The sequence below is a fragment of the Protopterus annectens genome, chromosome 3.part1, assembly GCF_019279795.1.
Source record: "Protopterus annectens isolate FY-2018-M chromosome 3.part1, PAN1.0, whole genome shotgun sequence".
Taxonomy (NCBI): domain Eukaryota; kingdom Metazoa; phylum Chordata; order Ceratodontiformes; family Protopteridae; genus Protopterus; species Protopterus annectens.
The window spans coordinates 101,232,191-101,248,907 of NC_056732.1; the positions used below are offsets into that span (position 1 = coordinate 101,232,191).

A 16,717-nucleotide genomic window follows, 5' to 3' on the forward strand; every position below is an offset into this window, starting at 1 on the left:
GAGTACAATGCCCCTTTTGGAATGTACCTCACAAGACATCTGCAGCAGCTGGAAAGGCCACCGAAGTACCTCGCAAAGAGGATTATTAGCCTCAAACAGATGCCCTACACTGTCCGTCTCAAAAAATCCCATCTTTACTCCATTGCATATTGCCTACTCTGAGGTGATCTCTGCCTAACATATAAAGCTATGTCAAACCCAGAGTTGATGGACATGCTACACATAAAGAAATCCCAATCCCTCCGAGCTACACGTTCTAGGGACCTAAACCTTGTCACCACAATGAACAGGACGTGCTGGAGGGATAGATTCCTGTTCCAGAGACTTCCCATACTCTGGAACAAGCTACCCATCTATGTCAAGCAAAGTTCCTCATTAGCACTCTTTAAGAAGAATCTTGATGAGTGGATGGGAAATAGGAAATACACCCTGGGGATCACTTCCGTGGCTCTGCTCGACAAGGGGCACAGAAAGATAACTTTCTTGGGTGGCGTAAACCAAGGAACCTTGTTGGCTAGGCTTACTTAGGCCGTTGGGATGATAGCCTAGTACCTACCTATGAACTTATAAACGAAACTGAAGTCAGTTACAGTGCTGAGCAGTTAGTAACAGCAGCGGTTAGTGAAGAGTTGCAGTCAGTTACAGTGCTGTTCAGTGCATACCCAGGAATGAGGACTCACCAAAAACTGTAAGCCTGCCTTTGCGTTGCTGTTATGTTTTATATTAGATCAGGGACAGTATTCTCCAGTTAGATTAGGAGTTAAGTTATTTAGATACATTTTTTCTAAGATGATGGACTTCTAGCCTACAGTTTAATTTTATATTTCTGGTGATTGAAGTCTGTTGTTTATTGAAAATTATTAATTTACATTCTTGAAATCATTTTACTTATTATTAAATGTTTTTCATTGCTATACATTGTGGCTGGACAATCAGTGTGTTCTTTAGCGTTTAGAGTGTTTATACTTGTTTGATACTCCCAGGTCCCCTCAAATGCCTGGCTGCTTTTGGTCCTAGCTATAATTTATTTTGCTATTTAATTTTTAATAACTGATCACCCTTTGAAAGGCATGTAGACCTGTTTGACTCTGGTGGCAGTGTGTACCATTTGTAGTGTGGGGTGGGAGAGACACAGCTGGAAAGCTGTGACAGGCTTCCCTTAAGTGTTTGAGTGTGTTCGATTTGAATTTATTTTGTGTGAGTGAGTCAGAGGTCTTAAACTGGAGCACATTGCTCTGAAGTATATAATAAGGGATTACTTTTGGGGTGGACAGAGGTATATGGTCCAGTCCTAGGAAATATAGCATGTTCCTGTTGTGCTCTTAAGGGAAATTTTACTCTTTGTGTGCTCTGTGCTCTGGTGTTTTCCGTGATGCTCCCAGACTGGAGCCAATAGCGAGGACTGAGGCTCCTTAATTACTAACCCGGGTTTTAAGTGGGAGACGTCACATTGGCAGTTCGGTGGAATATTAACTGGACATCACATTTAATTGGTGGCAGTCCAGTGGGATATTAACTGGGCATCATATTTAAAATATCTGCAAGTCTGTAAAAATGCCTTCTTGAATACATATACTGAGACAGATGTTTAGACTCGATGTGTCTTAAGAAATCTCTTATCATCTATATTCTCTTACTTTAGTAAGAACTACTGAAAACCTTCCTTTGTCCAGTATGTAGAATTCCCTATACCCATTAGAAGAAAATATTAATTATAACAATGTTCCTGTGACGAGATTTATAACTCAAGTTGAAATATCACTCTGACTTCCTTCTATAGCTTCTAGTACATGATTTTCATGGCTTCTGGGCATTTAGCAGGCCATTAGTAAAGCACCATATGCATGATAAGGAAAAACTTTGGCATGATTTTTAAACTGTAAGAGGTGCTGTGGTATTTATTCCTGATGTTTGACTCGCTTTGTGCTGTCATTTAAGGCTGGAATTTTTTCTCTCTGTCTCTCTTGCAGTTAAATTAAATCATTTTAATCTTGTGTCTCTGTGTTTCCTGTCTCTCTGTGTCCTACTCTGGATGTCTCAAAGCTAGAGGATCAACTTGAATTTTAGTAATTTGAAAATTCGATATCAAAGAATGAAGATTATTACACTATGACAAATACTAAAAAGTGTGCTGAAATAATGTTGGGTGGGAACTGTACAGTGTTACTGGTTGTAATATATTTAATATTTTATTTTTGTATTTTTTTCTGTCAATAGTACAGTGCTGTGGATACTAACCCATTGTCAGTGTATGTTATGCAGCATGCCTGGAACAGAATAGTAAAGGTAAGTCTTCTGATATTGATTTATTTAAATGTATATTTAATGATATTACATTAGTGAAAACTGTTAGTGTGTTTTTATTATATTACCAGCCAGATAGAAAAAGGTACTAAGAATTTCCTGTGCTTTGATTATATTTTGGATTAAGAGATGTGGCTTATGCTACAGACGTCGCAAACCATGACACCTTAACCAGTGGAGGAATTTCTTATTTCCCCCCCTCTGTACACACACACACACACACACACACACACACACACACACACACACACACACACACACACACACACACACACGCGAGCAGGTGCACGCTAAACACACACATATACATGCACACATTGGTGGTGTTTTTTAATCTATTAAACCCAGAAATTGCTAGCTGTAGTGTCATAGGCCTATAGCATAGTAGGCATTGTAGAGGTTTTTTCTTTAATACCAGAAAATATTTTTTGCTGTCAAAAACATCACTGGTTAATTTTAAAGTAAAATGACTGGTTTCAGTTAGTTTAGAAGGGGCCAGTTTTCATAACTGGTTATAGTACCTTAGACCAGTGGTCCCCACCCATCGGGATGCAGACCAGTACAGAGTCATGGATCATTTGGTACCGGACCGTACAGAAACAATAAAAGCTTTTTACATTGGGGCACCTGACTGTTCAGAAAAAAAGTGTATGTGTGTATATATGTGCATGTGTGCATTTATGTTTCTGTCTGCATGTGTGCGTGAATGTGTGCATGAAAGCAGAATGAATGTGTGTGAAATCAGACAAGACTGTGTATTTGTGTATGACAAAGAGTGAACAGTGAGATTGATCAAGCCATTATTTTTCACTCACTAAGCAGTGCTTTTTGTGTTTAGCAAGTGTAAAATAAAAATAAATGATAAACAGTGTGTGTGTGTGTGTGTGTGTGTGTGTGTGTGTGTGTGTGTGTGTGTGTGTGTGTGTGTGTGTGTGTGTGTGTGTGTGAGAGAGAGAGAGAAAGAGAGTGAAGAGTGAGACCGATCCCTGGCAGCAGCAGCAGCAAGAGGTTTGCATACCTCGTGACTATACCTCTCAAGTTCAACCTCTCTGCACAAGAAATCTGGACAGAGCTACAAATAACAGGGGGACAAACAACCAAAAATAAGGACAGATTTTAAAAATTGCTCTTATTAACTTGGAAAGTTGCTAGAACAATTGGGTTTCCATTAGCATGTATTACCTGAATAATATGAAATCTGAAACTCAAATGCCTCTCATTATTTAATGACTTCAATCCTGAATCATTTTCCAGAAAACTACACATTTTGTGAGGATGGGACCAAACATACAAGCCAAAAATATGGACAGTTAAAAGGTATGCTGTGTTGACTCCTGGCTCAAGATATCTGGATAAACCTAAAATAAACGGGGAACAAAGGCTCAAAATAGGAACATATTTTACTTAATTATCAGGATTTGTGTTAGCATACATTTTCTGAAACAGAGGTGTAAATGAGAAAGTGAGTGAGAGTGACAGTAAAGAGGTTTGCATACCTCTGGACCTTTCAACTGAAGAAGTCTGAAAAAGCCTAAAATAAAGAGGGAACAAATTATCAAAAATAGGAACAGATTTTAATTGCTGCTCTTATAAAATTACAAACTTGCTTAAATAAAAGGATTTGTGTTAGTATGAATTTTCTGAAGAAATGAATAGTCTGAAACTCAAATGTTTGCCATTATTTAGTAAATTCAGTCTGTAGTGACTGGCAACCAACCAAACGTTTTAGGAGTAAGGGCCCAAAAATTAAAGTAAATGCCTGGATATTTTTAAGTGTTATATTTTGGCTATAAAATGCTTCCTCCAACACCATTAACATGTACAACAGCAAGTTTGAAACGTTAGGTGGAGGAACTATTTTAGATCAAAAATATGTATAAAAATAATATAATGCTTAAAAAATTAAATAAGTAAGTACAACACAGCAATTTTACAGAGACCATTCTTTAAGCACAATAATGCCCTCCAGGGTGTTTGTTAATGTGTAATTAACACCCTTCCATGTGTGTGGAGGCCCGATGCCTGCCTCATAACACCCCTGGGTGGGTGTTAATTACACATTAACACACATCCTGTCAGACATTATTGCTTGCTTATAATGCGTGTGAGATGGCCGGTCCATGGAAGATTGTCGTACATGAAACCGGTCTGTGGTGCAGAAAAGATTGGGGACCACTTCCAATGGTATCTGAGGGGAAGCCTCATCAAAGACTGTCATTCAGCTGGAGGTCATTATAATTATATTTTTGTGACTTGAGGAACAATTCTTATCATCTATCACTGATAGTAGTAACTCATGCACGCCAATGGCGCTCTGGAAGTTTATAATTTTAACTCCCAATGACTGCATCCTGAGCTTATTGTCAAAATCAAGTTATGTTCTCACATTTCAGACAAATGTTCATATCTTTGGAACCATAAGACTTATAAAATAAATGTAAATGGCAAACTGTTCAGTGCAATTTTATTGTTCATTAGATTCTTGGTCTTATACTACATTTTATAAGCCATAATAAACACAGTCAGTATTAACTTTATTATATTTTGTAAACAACTTCACCACTTAAGCAACACACATACTCCCAGCAGCATTTGGATTTTCCATCTATGAACTTTCATATTAAGTTAAGCAATTATGCATGTGTTATTTGGTTTTTGAAATATTTAGAAAAATAAGAACAATTATGACAGTATAAATAGTATGTGAACAACAGTTAATATCTGTTAAGCAGCACTAGACAGACATCAAATATCAGTGCAGTCGTGTTGCCCATCATGTAAGCTTTAAGATGAAATCGTGCAATAGATTACGTGTAGCATGGTTTTAAATTATTATTGCAAATGTAAGCATGCTGTGTTATGCACCTAGAGGCATCAGTACAATGTAACTGCAGAAACACATGCAGCAGTCACTAAGCTGTAATAATTAATGTTAAAAATAGGTAGTTGAACAGAGAGGTCCATAGTTGTCCACTTTGCAGCACTACTTCCCAGCTGCAGGGATGCAGTGATATCCTATATGGCACTGTCCATTTTGGGGTCTGGGTCTGCTCTCCTTAAAAAATATCAACGTGTGTTTGTCCATCTTGGGGAAGACATAAAACTACTATACAGAGATTACATGATACTGTTTTTTTGTAATGATTACTGAAATGACAGCAAAACCCATAGGTTTCCAGAGTTTTCTCTATGTACTTCTTTTTAGAACTGCAAGGATCAATTCTTGTAAATATGTTTACATGAATTAGGAGTATTGAAGCAACATTTTATGCCTTCTAAAGCAAACTTATGGACAGTGAATATTGTCATAGGTTATAGACAAAGAATATTGTCATACTTACCTTTAAAATACTCATCTGCTACCTCTTTTTTCTTCTATTCACTCTCAGTTCAACCTGTATTTTTATTAAAGTGAATAGAATAAAGCTGTGATTGTACATGTGGTATCCATTGTTCCACTTAGCAGACCTTCTGCTAACCTCTTTTTTTTGCCAATCTCATTTTCTTCTTATCACTTTCATGTGAACTATTTTTATACAATGAACACTTATAGTACTGCAGCTGTAACTATGGCATAACTTGACTTTCAGTTGCCCTATTTTTTTCTTTTATCATCTTCAGTTCAGCCACTTTTAGCATAGTGAATGCTTTTGTCGTACTTAATAAATGGCCAGTACTGATGAATACTTATTCCAGTCTTACTGCATCAGTATTTGTTTTAGTGCCTTAAGTTGTTCAATTTCTGTATTGTTTTGTGCAGAATGAAACCTTGATTAATTAATTCATTCATTTATTCGATTTGTGATACACATTTTACCCATTTAAGGTTTACAATGGAGCTAGAACCTATCCCGGCAAGCTCTGGGTACAGTTTTATCCAACTCAGGGTCATGTGGGAACTAATCCTTTCCAACAAGCAGTGAATAGAAGGCAGAGAAACATTATTAAATGAGATGGTAGTCCATCATAGGACACACATACATAGACACACACCACACACACACTCAAGCATATCAGCCTTTGAGCAGATTTAAAGGATCATAGGTTCATCTGTTAGTCTGGGATGCAGGAAGGAAATCAGATACCCTGATGAGAATGCACTGTGAAAGATAGGGAACATACAGCCTCTTCAAAGAAAGCATCCTTCCTTAGAAGTGAGGAAGAGAACCAAGAACTGAGAGACAGCAATATTAACCACTACACCAGTGTGCAATCCATGTAAATTTCAATTGCTTGTTTACTTCTCCGTGGATTGTCTCATAGTATTTTTGTCATTTTTTTTGGCCATTTATTTCCTTATGACTGCAGAGCATCAGCCCTCCTGTTAACTGATTGGCCTTTCTGTTCCATCACAGGTAAAAACAGTCAATGGGAGGTCACCATTTAAGCAACCATCATATAAAAAATATGTATGTATATATATATATATATATATATATATATATATATATATATATATATATATATTTTTTTTTTTTTTTTTTACAACTTGCTCTAGCTCCCAGAATTTCATGGCAATTCTGTCAAATTGTTCACAATGTGATGCACAGCATACCGTTGCTTCTGTGAATATTCAGCTGCAGCTACATTGCCTGCTGCTTGCTAAGCACACATCCTGGTGCTGTGTTGCACTGATGCAAAACTCAGCCTCCCCTAGGTGTTAATATTCTGCAGACCTGGCTGCCTTCCTTTCTCCAGGATATGCAAGTTGACATCAGGTCAGATCAGTACTCTGTCCTTAGTCATCTTGGTCATGGATCTCTCTGTGCCTCAGTGGTGGCAACATTTATGTCAGTTTTATTATATTAAACTGTACACTGCATTCCTTTTTCCCTTTGTTTTCTAAAGAAAATTGGTTTTAAACTCATTCAGAACATACTGTTCAAGCATGTATAATAATAATGATAATAACTAGAAGAAGAAGTAGAATGTACGAACTGGAAGAACTGAAACTGAATGTCTTTATCTTTTAATTACCCGGAGCTGTGCTAAACAAGTGCTAACTATCTCAATTTCTCCTTTATGAGCCAAATGTTCTTGCATCTTTCAAAATAAAAGTCTGCACACACCGTCATTTTAAAAGTCGTGGTTTATTTTTATAATAGCAGCATACACTGAAGGTAGATGAAGTAATTCAGCAAAAATTAAACTAGTCTTACTGTCTCAAATAACAGTGCTAATAAACTAAAATAGAATGAATTATACTGTCCGTATTAACTCTGAACTCAGAGTTGTTCCTTTTCTCCATAATGGCATAATTAATACAGACTGCACTGTTTACTGTAGTTTCTGAACTGCTGTTTGACCTGGCTTCTGTACTCAATCTTAGCTGAACTAAACTGACTGCTCTCTTCTCTAAACTGAATTGACTGCTGTCTAGAAAGTATCTGTCATAATGCTAAAACCCTGTAAATGTCCTACAAGTTCTACTTGCCTCTGTAACCTTATTTCCCAAGCCTTGCACTATCTGAACAATTTTCAAATTTTCCGCACATTCTATTAGCACATTTCATTCTTATTGGGGCTTCAGACTGAAGGTTATTTCTCTGAGTTCATTTTTATCCTTCAATGAAATATTCCTTTCTATTAAAACTGTACCTACTGATACTATGCAAAATGTGAAATATAAAATGACGATGTAGACCTGATTTTAATATGTTTGTATGTCTAGACCTTTGTGAAGATCCTGTATTTATGTCTAACAAACTGCATTTAAGTGAACCCTGATCTTACAACTTCTCCTGAGATGCCTGAACAGGGATCTACTTCTGTAGTTACCTCAAAATTTGAAATATAACTGTATTTATGTAGGGTTTATTCTGGCAAAATGTATCTGCTCTTACAACTGTTCTTGAAATCTCTTAACTGAGATTTGCATCTGTAATTACTTTATAAATATAATAAAATAGTCTGCAAAATATACTAGAATGACCACTACAACTAATATAGCAACTATAAAATAATTTCTCTTTATCTGGTAAATAAACATGTAGTTTTAATTTTGACCAGCAGGTGTTAACTTCAGCATTCATGACTTATTAATTATCTGAAAATTTTCTGGATTGAAGTCTCTTAACTTTATGATTTAATTTAACCAGGTAATTCTTTAACATGTCTTATAACTGGTATCACATATTCTATGTAACAAGCGCCATAATAATTTGATGATGTACCTATAATATATGTATCTTGAATCATAATTACCATATACTGTATTAACTTGTTTCTGGAAATCTGGTAAAGTGTTAACTAATGTTGTTGTTTGTCTTTCGGCTTTTCCCGGTTAGGGGTCGCCACAGCGGAACTCCGGTCTGCTAATGATTGGCAGTAGATTTTCATGAACGCCGAGATGCCAGCTCGACGTTCAAGCTTCAATGAAGGGCATGCCCATTTACACATGTCTTTCGAACGCCCACCCAACCACGGGGAGGACATGCAGACTCCACACAGAAGGCACTCCCTGCACTCCAGCTGAGAATCAAATGGGAGAACCTCTTGCTGTGAGGCAACAACGCTACCGCTGCACCACCGCGGATGGCGTAAAGTGTTAACTAATAATCCTGTATATTTACCTTTTACATTTCTATGTCCAGTAATAGTAGAAGTCTACATTTTACATCCTCGTCTCAAACATTCTGTATATTTACCTTTTAAATCTGTATGTGCTGTAATTGTAGAGGTACATTTACTAAAACCTATGTTTTTTGCATTCCAGATCTGTACCTTTGTTTACTCTGTCAGTGTCTTTTTCACTTTCTGTCTAATGTAATGTGCACTTGCACTATATTCTGTAACAAATGAAGTCTGACTCACCATGCTGTGAGTATGTTGAATAACTATTACTACTCTTGATAAGCCTACTATAAATAATTCTGTCACTTCAACTTTAAACCTAATAACTGGATAATGTGAGCTGTGATGTAATTCTACAAAGTCTATTCTGATTGTATATGCAAAGACTGTCTAGTAATGCTGTTAACAAATGTATTATACTGAACATTCAAAATAACTGACTGACTGTTGACTGTAATCTGACTGAAACTGACACTTAGGTGAAATCTTTTTTATTTTAGTACCATCTGAACCCAGATAAAAGCATGTACTGAAATTTGGTACTGTTTTGCAAATTGTTGAAACTGAAATTCGGCTTGAAATACTTCATGTTGTAACATCAGTAATTTGCATGAATACACTTATGCATCTGTACCTGTAATATGCTTGCCTTAACTATAAACTAATCTGCATAAATACACACCTGCATCTGTATTATATACATGTCCTAACATTAAAGAATTATTTTATTTAAATAAAAAAATTAAATAAATTCAATTAGCATATTATATATGTACTGAATAATATATGTAGGTAAGTACATTTCATTTATATTTAAAGAAACTTTGAAAAAACAATAATCTTTATTTCATATGGTCTTCTCTCTTCTTTCGTTTTCTTAAAACTTGACTTGTGTACCACAGCTCTTCCTAAGTCCCAGTCACTGCTGAGGTACTGGAAAATCCACCCTTGTGCCCCTAGGTGTCCATATTCAGTCTGTACTACATATAATTTGGTTTCTAGAACTTTCCTCATACCCCCATAACAAACCTGTGATTAGAATATCTTGAACCTTTAATAAACTGGTAAATGAAGTTGCATCAAAAAAAGTTTCTGTAATAACTGTGTCCTTCGGTATAATATCCGTAAAAATACAAAAAAGCACTATTGGGTTCTTAAAAATCATATTCACAGCTTTAACAATTATAAACCAATAGAATTGCTTGTTGCCGTGAGTTTTTATACATTTTTTTCTGCCAGAAATAAACCAGTATTACTAATAAATAAATTCCTGTAGGTTTGCAACCAAACTAATAATATACTATAGTGAATTAGAAAGGCTGTCACTTCATTACTGAATCAATGGAAAACTCAGTGGCATTTTTATCCCTGTCATAAACTCAAATGAAACTAAAGTAATAATTTGACACTGTACTGATTTTTCAGCATTAATTGCATTACTGCACATATAAAATTAAACTTAACTGTTGATTTTTTTTACTTTTACTCCGTGACCCTCAGACTAATTTATACAAAATAATTTCTTCACAGTGCAGTTCTCCACCCACTGCCTTACATGTATGTCTTTTAAGCTGATATAATTTAACCTTTTCAGTACTTTTGAATGCTACAAGGATTTGTCATCCAAGTCTTCAGATAAATATTAAGAAATGTTACTGAATAAAAACTGTCACTAATAATATTTAACTGATCTTTGCGATACTGTTTTATAGCATACAATATTGTCTTTAATTCAGCTCACTGAGCTGGCCTATAATCGGATAACTCAGTTATGTAAATCTATGCTTCTTTTGTGCTCTGGTAAACTGGAGTTTGGGCATGAAATGTATAAACTCTTGAACCATTTACATAAATACATACTAGAATTGAACTGATCTGATTCTGGAGCCATACATGTCTGTCCTTTACAAGTATATAACGTTTTCTCATACAGTAGATTACACTGCATTCTTTCCTTACGGAAGATTTAAATCCATGGCTGCATTGACACATAATATTTATGCTGTACACTTTTATTGTATGGAAACCAAACACTGACTGTACTGCCACTTTTAAAAATGTAACATTGACTTTAAATTCCACAGTTTGTAAAACTGGCAAAACATGATTTAATATCTATAAATGCTCTTCATCTTCTTCTGTCTCTGTCAAGATCTCATTTATGCATTGCAGCACTTTATTATGATAATTCAGTAGTCTTGACAATGTCTGCTGAAACAAAACAATAGCAAAAAAATTAATCTGCCAGATCTGTAACTGTAAACCATTTATTCTGCAAACTTGACTGTCATTTTTGATGTACCATACTCAACATGTGCTACCAGAACGTTAAGTACGCACGCCACTTTTAAATCTAGTACTAGCCTGTAACTGTCATCTTTTTTTCTTACTGGCCATCCTTCTTTCCACTCTGTCATTGTTTCAATGAGAATAAGATACTGTTTCTGAAAATGTGGTAACTTTTCTTGCCTGTAAATCTGCTGTGACAACTGAACCAGAATTTATTTTGTCTTTAGCCCATGAATCTGTGTATTCCTGTAGTAACCAAATTTTCAGATTCTGTACATCATCTACATAATTACTGGACGTGATTTTTTTTTGCAGTTGTCTTCTGTTTACATTACAGTTCATTCTATAACATTTATATTTCTCCATAAAATCTTGTTACTGACATCTAAAATAACATTTAACTCCGATAACATACCCATACCTTGAGTGGTACTGTCACTCTGAGAACTGCTCACTCCTGTAACCTTTGACCTTTCAAATCAAGACAACATTATAACTTACTTGTGTCATTTGGTAGAGGTCTCTTTGTAACTGAAATTGACGTATCTGTATTAATCAGTACATTATTCTATACTTTCTTTCCTGAAAACAATGAAGTATATGTTTTGTCATTGCTCTCTACCTTAAATGATGACAGATCAATCATCTGGTTTGGTGCTAGACTGCCACATCCTATAAGGATATTCTGAAAGTCTTTTTCTATAGAACTAGTAACAGCATTAACTTGAACTATGGCATGTATTTCTTCTTTACATTGCCCTGAAGCCTGTGTATTATTTATACTGGAATTTGCTTTATTGAACTCATCAGTTTTTACACGGTTAGACTTTGCATGCTTATCCTCCTTCAGTGCGATATTTGCACTGGCTTCTGAAAACAGCAAACTTATTTATTACATACTAACTTGTACCAAAATCATACTGTTAACATTCACTTGAGACATTGAAAATGTCTGCTGTGTGTTCTGCCCTGAAAGCTGCATTTCACATACAATGGCTGTTTATGTTAGGCTGATCTGTATTTGCAGTACTGCCACTTAACTCTGTATTTGGAATTACATATGCTGTAGCATTCATACTGATTTCTGCAGATTGTAAACTAGAATTTGTTACAGTTTGCACATTATTTAAATCTGAAACCATACTGATATCAGAAGCTGAAAGTACTACAGTATCTATAAGCACTGATTCATAATGCGAATCATGAGGAATTTTCTTAGTTACCTTCCTCATTATAGATTGCTTCTGTGTTTAACCCTTTTGTGTCTACAGTGGCTTAATATTCCTGAACTGATAACATTTAAATTTAAATGAACATTTCTGGAACACATTTTTAGACTGCTTTACCCAGCTTTTAACTTTAAACCATACATTTGCTGGTGCTTGTACCATAGATGTCTTTAAAGTATTTTTACATGTATTGTCTGACATAGCTATACAGTTTGTTTGCTGATGCTTTTAGTGTAAAAGTCTTTAGACTTTTTCTGAGATTTACTATTTGATACAGATAGAAAATGCATTATAATAAAAATGAGTGCTCATATAAGGAAAGTTGAAGGGGTGGTAAGAAGGTGGTCAGCCGTCTCTCAGCTTCTTCAAACTCCCTCTTTTAAGGATCCCCCTGCTTCTTTGAAGTCACACTGGAAACTTGAAAGTCTGTTGTCTTCTTTGTTGATTGTGAAGTTCTCTGATACTGTTGCTGTGAACTGGATAATGTTCTTTAAGCATTCAGTCCTGTCTTATTTTTTGGTGATTCTGAAGTTTTTTTATACTTTGCTGTAGATTTGTTACTGAAGTAATGTCCTTAAGGAACTCTGCTGCTCTGTAAAATGCACATAGCCTGCCTACTGATGAATAGCTATAGATTTGCAGGGTTACTATGGAGTTTTGGACTCATTTTAACTGTCAGTGTTGTCCTTCCCAGTCACATCGGTCACCATTGTAAGAACTGGAACCGAATGTTTTTATCTTTTAATCACCCTGAGCTGTGTTAAACAATTGTCAAATATCTCAAATTCTCCTTTATGTGCCATATCTTCCTGTATCTTTCAGAATGTGTCTGCACGCACCATAATTCTGACAATGGTGGTGTATTATGTAGTAGTGGCATACAATGGAAGTCAGTGTAGTAATTCAACAAGATCCAAACAGGTGTTTCTGTCTGTAACAGTGCTGATAAACTGAAACAGACTGAATTATGCTGTCCATAATGGCAGAATTAATACAACCTGCACTGTTTACTATAGTTTCTGAACTGCTGGACGTTTGACCTGGATTTTGTACTTAACTGAATTTAACTGACTGTCTTTTTCTCCAAACTGAATTAACTCCTGTTTATAAAATATCTCTCTTAATAATAAAACCCTGTAAATGTCCTTTGAGTTCTACATGCCTCTGCAACCTTGGTTCCCAAGCCTTGTACTATCTAAACAAGTTCTGTTTGTACCTAAAATGTTCCACACATTCTGCTAACACATTTCATTTTTTTTTAAGAATTTTATTTATCAGTTTAACATATTTACAATAGATACACAGAGAGGAAGAAATTCAACATCTCATATTGCTATACAATGATAGGAATACATTGAAACATCAAGGTAATCGTATACAATTAACATATCAACAATCTTGGTATTTTGATAGCAACATTTCAAGGTTATCCCAAACCACTAAAAGTCTTACTATGATTTATATATCTTATTCTAATGACTTTTTTTTCAGTTTTACATAGTATTGGTGTTAAATTTAAAAATTCTTTATAGGAACAGAGTTCAGTTTCCAAATTTGTGTAAAAACTTTTCTAGCAACTGCCAAGATAGCCCAAATACAGGAAGTGAAGCATTCATTAGCATTACTAATCTAATTAAAGAACAAGTATCACATCATAACTCGTTAAAAAACATACTTATTTCTTCCTAATATGCATTTAGTTTTTCACAATACATAAACATGTACATCCAATCAGCTTTTACATCTTTATTACATCTCCAACAAACTGGAAGAGCTAAACTTCAAGTTTTTGTAGAGAATAACAAACATTCTATGTATATATTTCCACATAAAAGACTTTCCAGTATAAATGTGAAGAAGTTTGACTAACTGATTTAAGTAACAAAGTTTTATTCTTACCACCTATTGAGTCATTCAATCCACTACTGTCTAAAAAGTTAGAGAATTTTGTATCAAAATTATTATTATTTATAATTAACTTGTATAAATTGGACAAGCTTCCTTTGTAGGTCAATCTACCTTTGATAATAGCATTCATATAATGGGGAATAGTGCTCTGTTCTTCACTCTTATTATCCACAAATTCATGTAATTTCTTAACTAATGAATAATATTAAATAGTTAGCAGATTCATACAACTTACATTCTTTCAGTAAATATTCTGGGGACGTAGTTTTTCCTTTTTCAAAGAAATCAAATCAGAATACTAATCCATTCCATTTAGTAAATTCATTTTAACGTTGTTTTGAATTTCCTTAAATCTAGAGGTGTATGCAGTGGGAAAGCACATTTCCATTTTGATATTAATGGAGTTTTAAAAACATACTTCTTAACTATTTTAAGAAATGATTTCATATATGCAGAGTCTAGAGACTGAAATGAATTTCCTTCTAAGGTCATTTTTATTAATCAGATGAAGGGACTGTTACATATTTCTAAACTTATCAGAATTTAGTAAAATCTGCTCCTGGATGGTTTTGCATTGACTAGTGTAAGTTGAATCAAGCCAGAGTATAATATTTAAAACTTGCAGCAATAGAAAAAAATTCTACATCTGGGAAGTTAATACTACCATATTCCCATAATCTTATATGATTTCTGTAAGCAATTATCAGCTTTGTAGGATGCCATAATGATGAAGCTAACATTTTTTTCATTTTCTTAAAAAACTGTTGTCAGATGTTAAAGTGGTTGAATGCAATTACATATAAACTTTGGTAATATAATCATTTTAATAAGTACTAACCTGTCCTCAAAAGTAAAAGAAAAAAATTAATTCAATTTCTTAATATGAAGTAAAACTTCTTCAATTACTTTTTCAAAATTATTATTAATAATCTTGCACACATCTTGATTGTTTCCTAAATAATTTAGTTATTTTCCTTCCCAGTTATATTTATATTTTTTCTTTAAACTTACTGTCTAGTAATTGATTTAACACTAAAGTTCAGTTTTATTATTATTAAATTTCAGCAGTGATACTTATTGAAACATTTCAGTTTCCTCATCTATTTATTCGATTGAATAATTTAAATCTCCTATAGTTGGCAAAATATCATCTGCAAAAAGCTGTATTTTAGATTGACAGTTTATGTTAATTGAGAATCCATCAATTTTTGCATTGCTTCTTATACTGTTAGCCAATAGTTCAATAATTAATTCAAATAGTACAGGGGGAAAGGGACACCCTTGCTTTGTGCTTTTGTTTAAAGTGAATCATTGAGAAATGTAAGATCCAATTTTAACATATGCTTTGGAGTCTCTGTGCAGTTTTTTTAATATTCCAATAAACCGTTCTGAAAATGCAAATGCTTCTAAATTTTTCAAAGTAGTTCCACTCAACAGAATCAAAAGCTCTGTATATCTAAGCTAATTAGGGCCAATTTCTTGTTCATTCCTTTTGCTAAATCTAATACAGTTACTACCCTTTTTATATTATTGTATGTTAATCTATTGACTATAAATCCTGCTTGATCTTTATTTATTGATTCATTTATCTGGTATATCTTACAGTGTACATTTAATGTTGAAATAGGTCTACAAGAGAAAACTAACATCATTTCCTTGTGCAAGTATAGGTGAGATTACAGACAATGTCCATGTGGGAGGAGTTATTTTGTCACTATGAATTATCCTGAAAATATCACTCAGTAATTCTAAAATATTTAACAGAAATAGACAATATAATTCCATACTTAAACCATCTAACCCTGGAATTTTACCATTTTTTTCTTTTCTAAAGCTTCTTTAACTTCTATCAAGGTAATAGGCTTATTCAACAGAGATATATCCTGGTCATTAAATTTATTAGTAACATTTTCTTTAAATAATTGTCAATTTTGCAATTATCAGGATTATTATTTTTATCTTTATTAAGATCCTCGTGGAATTTTAAAAAAATATATTAAACATTTTGTCTGTTCCTGAAGTAAGCTTATTAATGTGAAGATTTCAGATATTATTAATTTGTGCCATTTTGATTAACATCTTACTTCTGTTAGCTAATCTGAGCAGATTTTTTTGAAATCCTCATATAACTGTGCACTTTTATTTTTTATAAAGCTATCTCCACTTATGTATTAAACTGTTTGATATTTTGTCATTGCTTTTTTAATTACTTTTAATATTATCTTATATTATTTAATATTATCTAATTTCTTTGTTGTTCAAACCTCACTTTGTGCATTTCATCTTATATTTCTAACAACTCTTGATCCCACTGTTTCATTTTATTACTAGACCATCTTCCCATTCTATGTTTAATATGAATTTTAAGGAGTCCCATAGTATGACTTAACTAACCTGGCCATTATCATTCAAAG

At 34.1% G+C, this 16,717-nt stretch overlaps 1 protein-coding gene across 1 annotated transcript in view; it reads left to right on the plus strand.

Moving 5' to 3' along the window:
• LOC122798020 (ethanolaminephosphotransferase 1-like) overlaps positions 1-16,717 on the plus strand; it is a 1,115,305-nt gene that overhangs the window by 227,198 nt on the left and 871,390 nt on the right. The window contains exon 2 of the mRNA XM_044066615.1: positions 2,218-2,286. Within this exon, the coding sequence (XP_043922550.1) occupies positions 2,218-2,286 (69 nt within the window). The remainder of the gene's footprint in view (positions 1-2,217; positions 2,287-16,717) is intronic.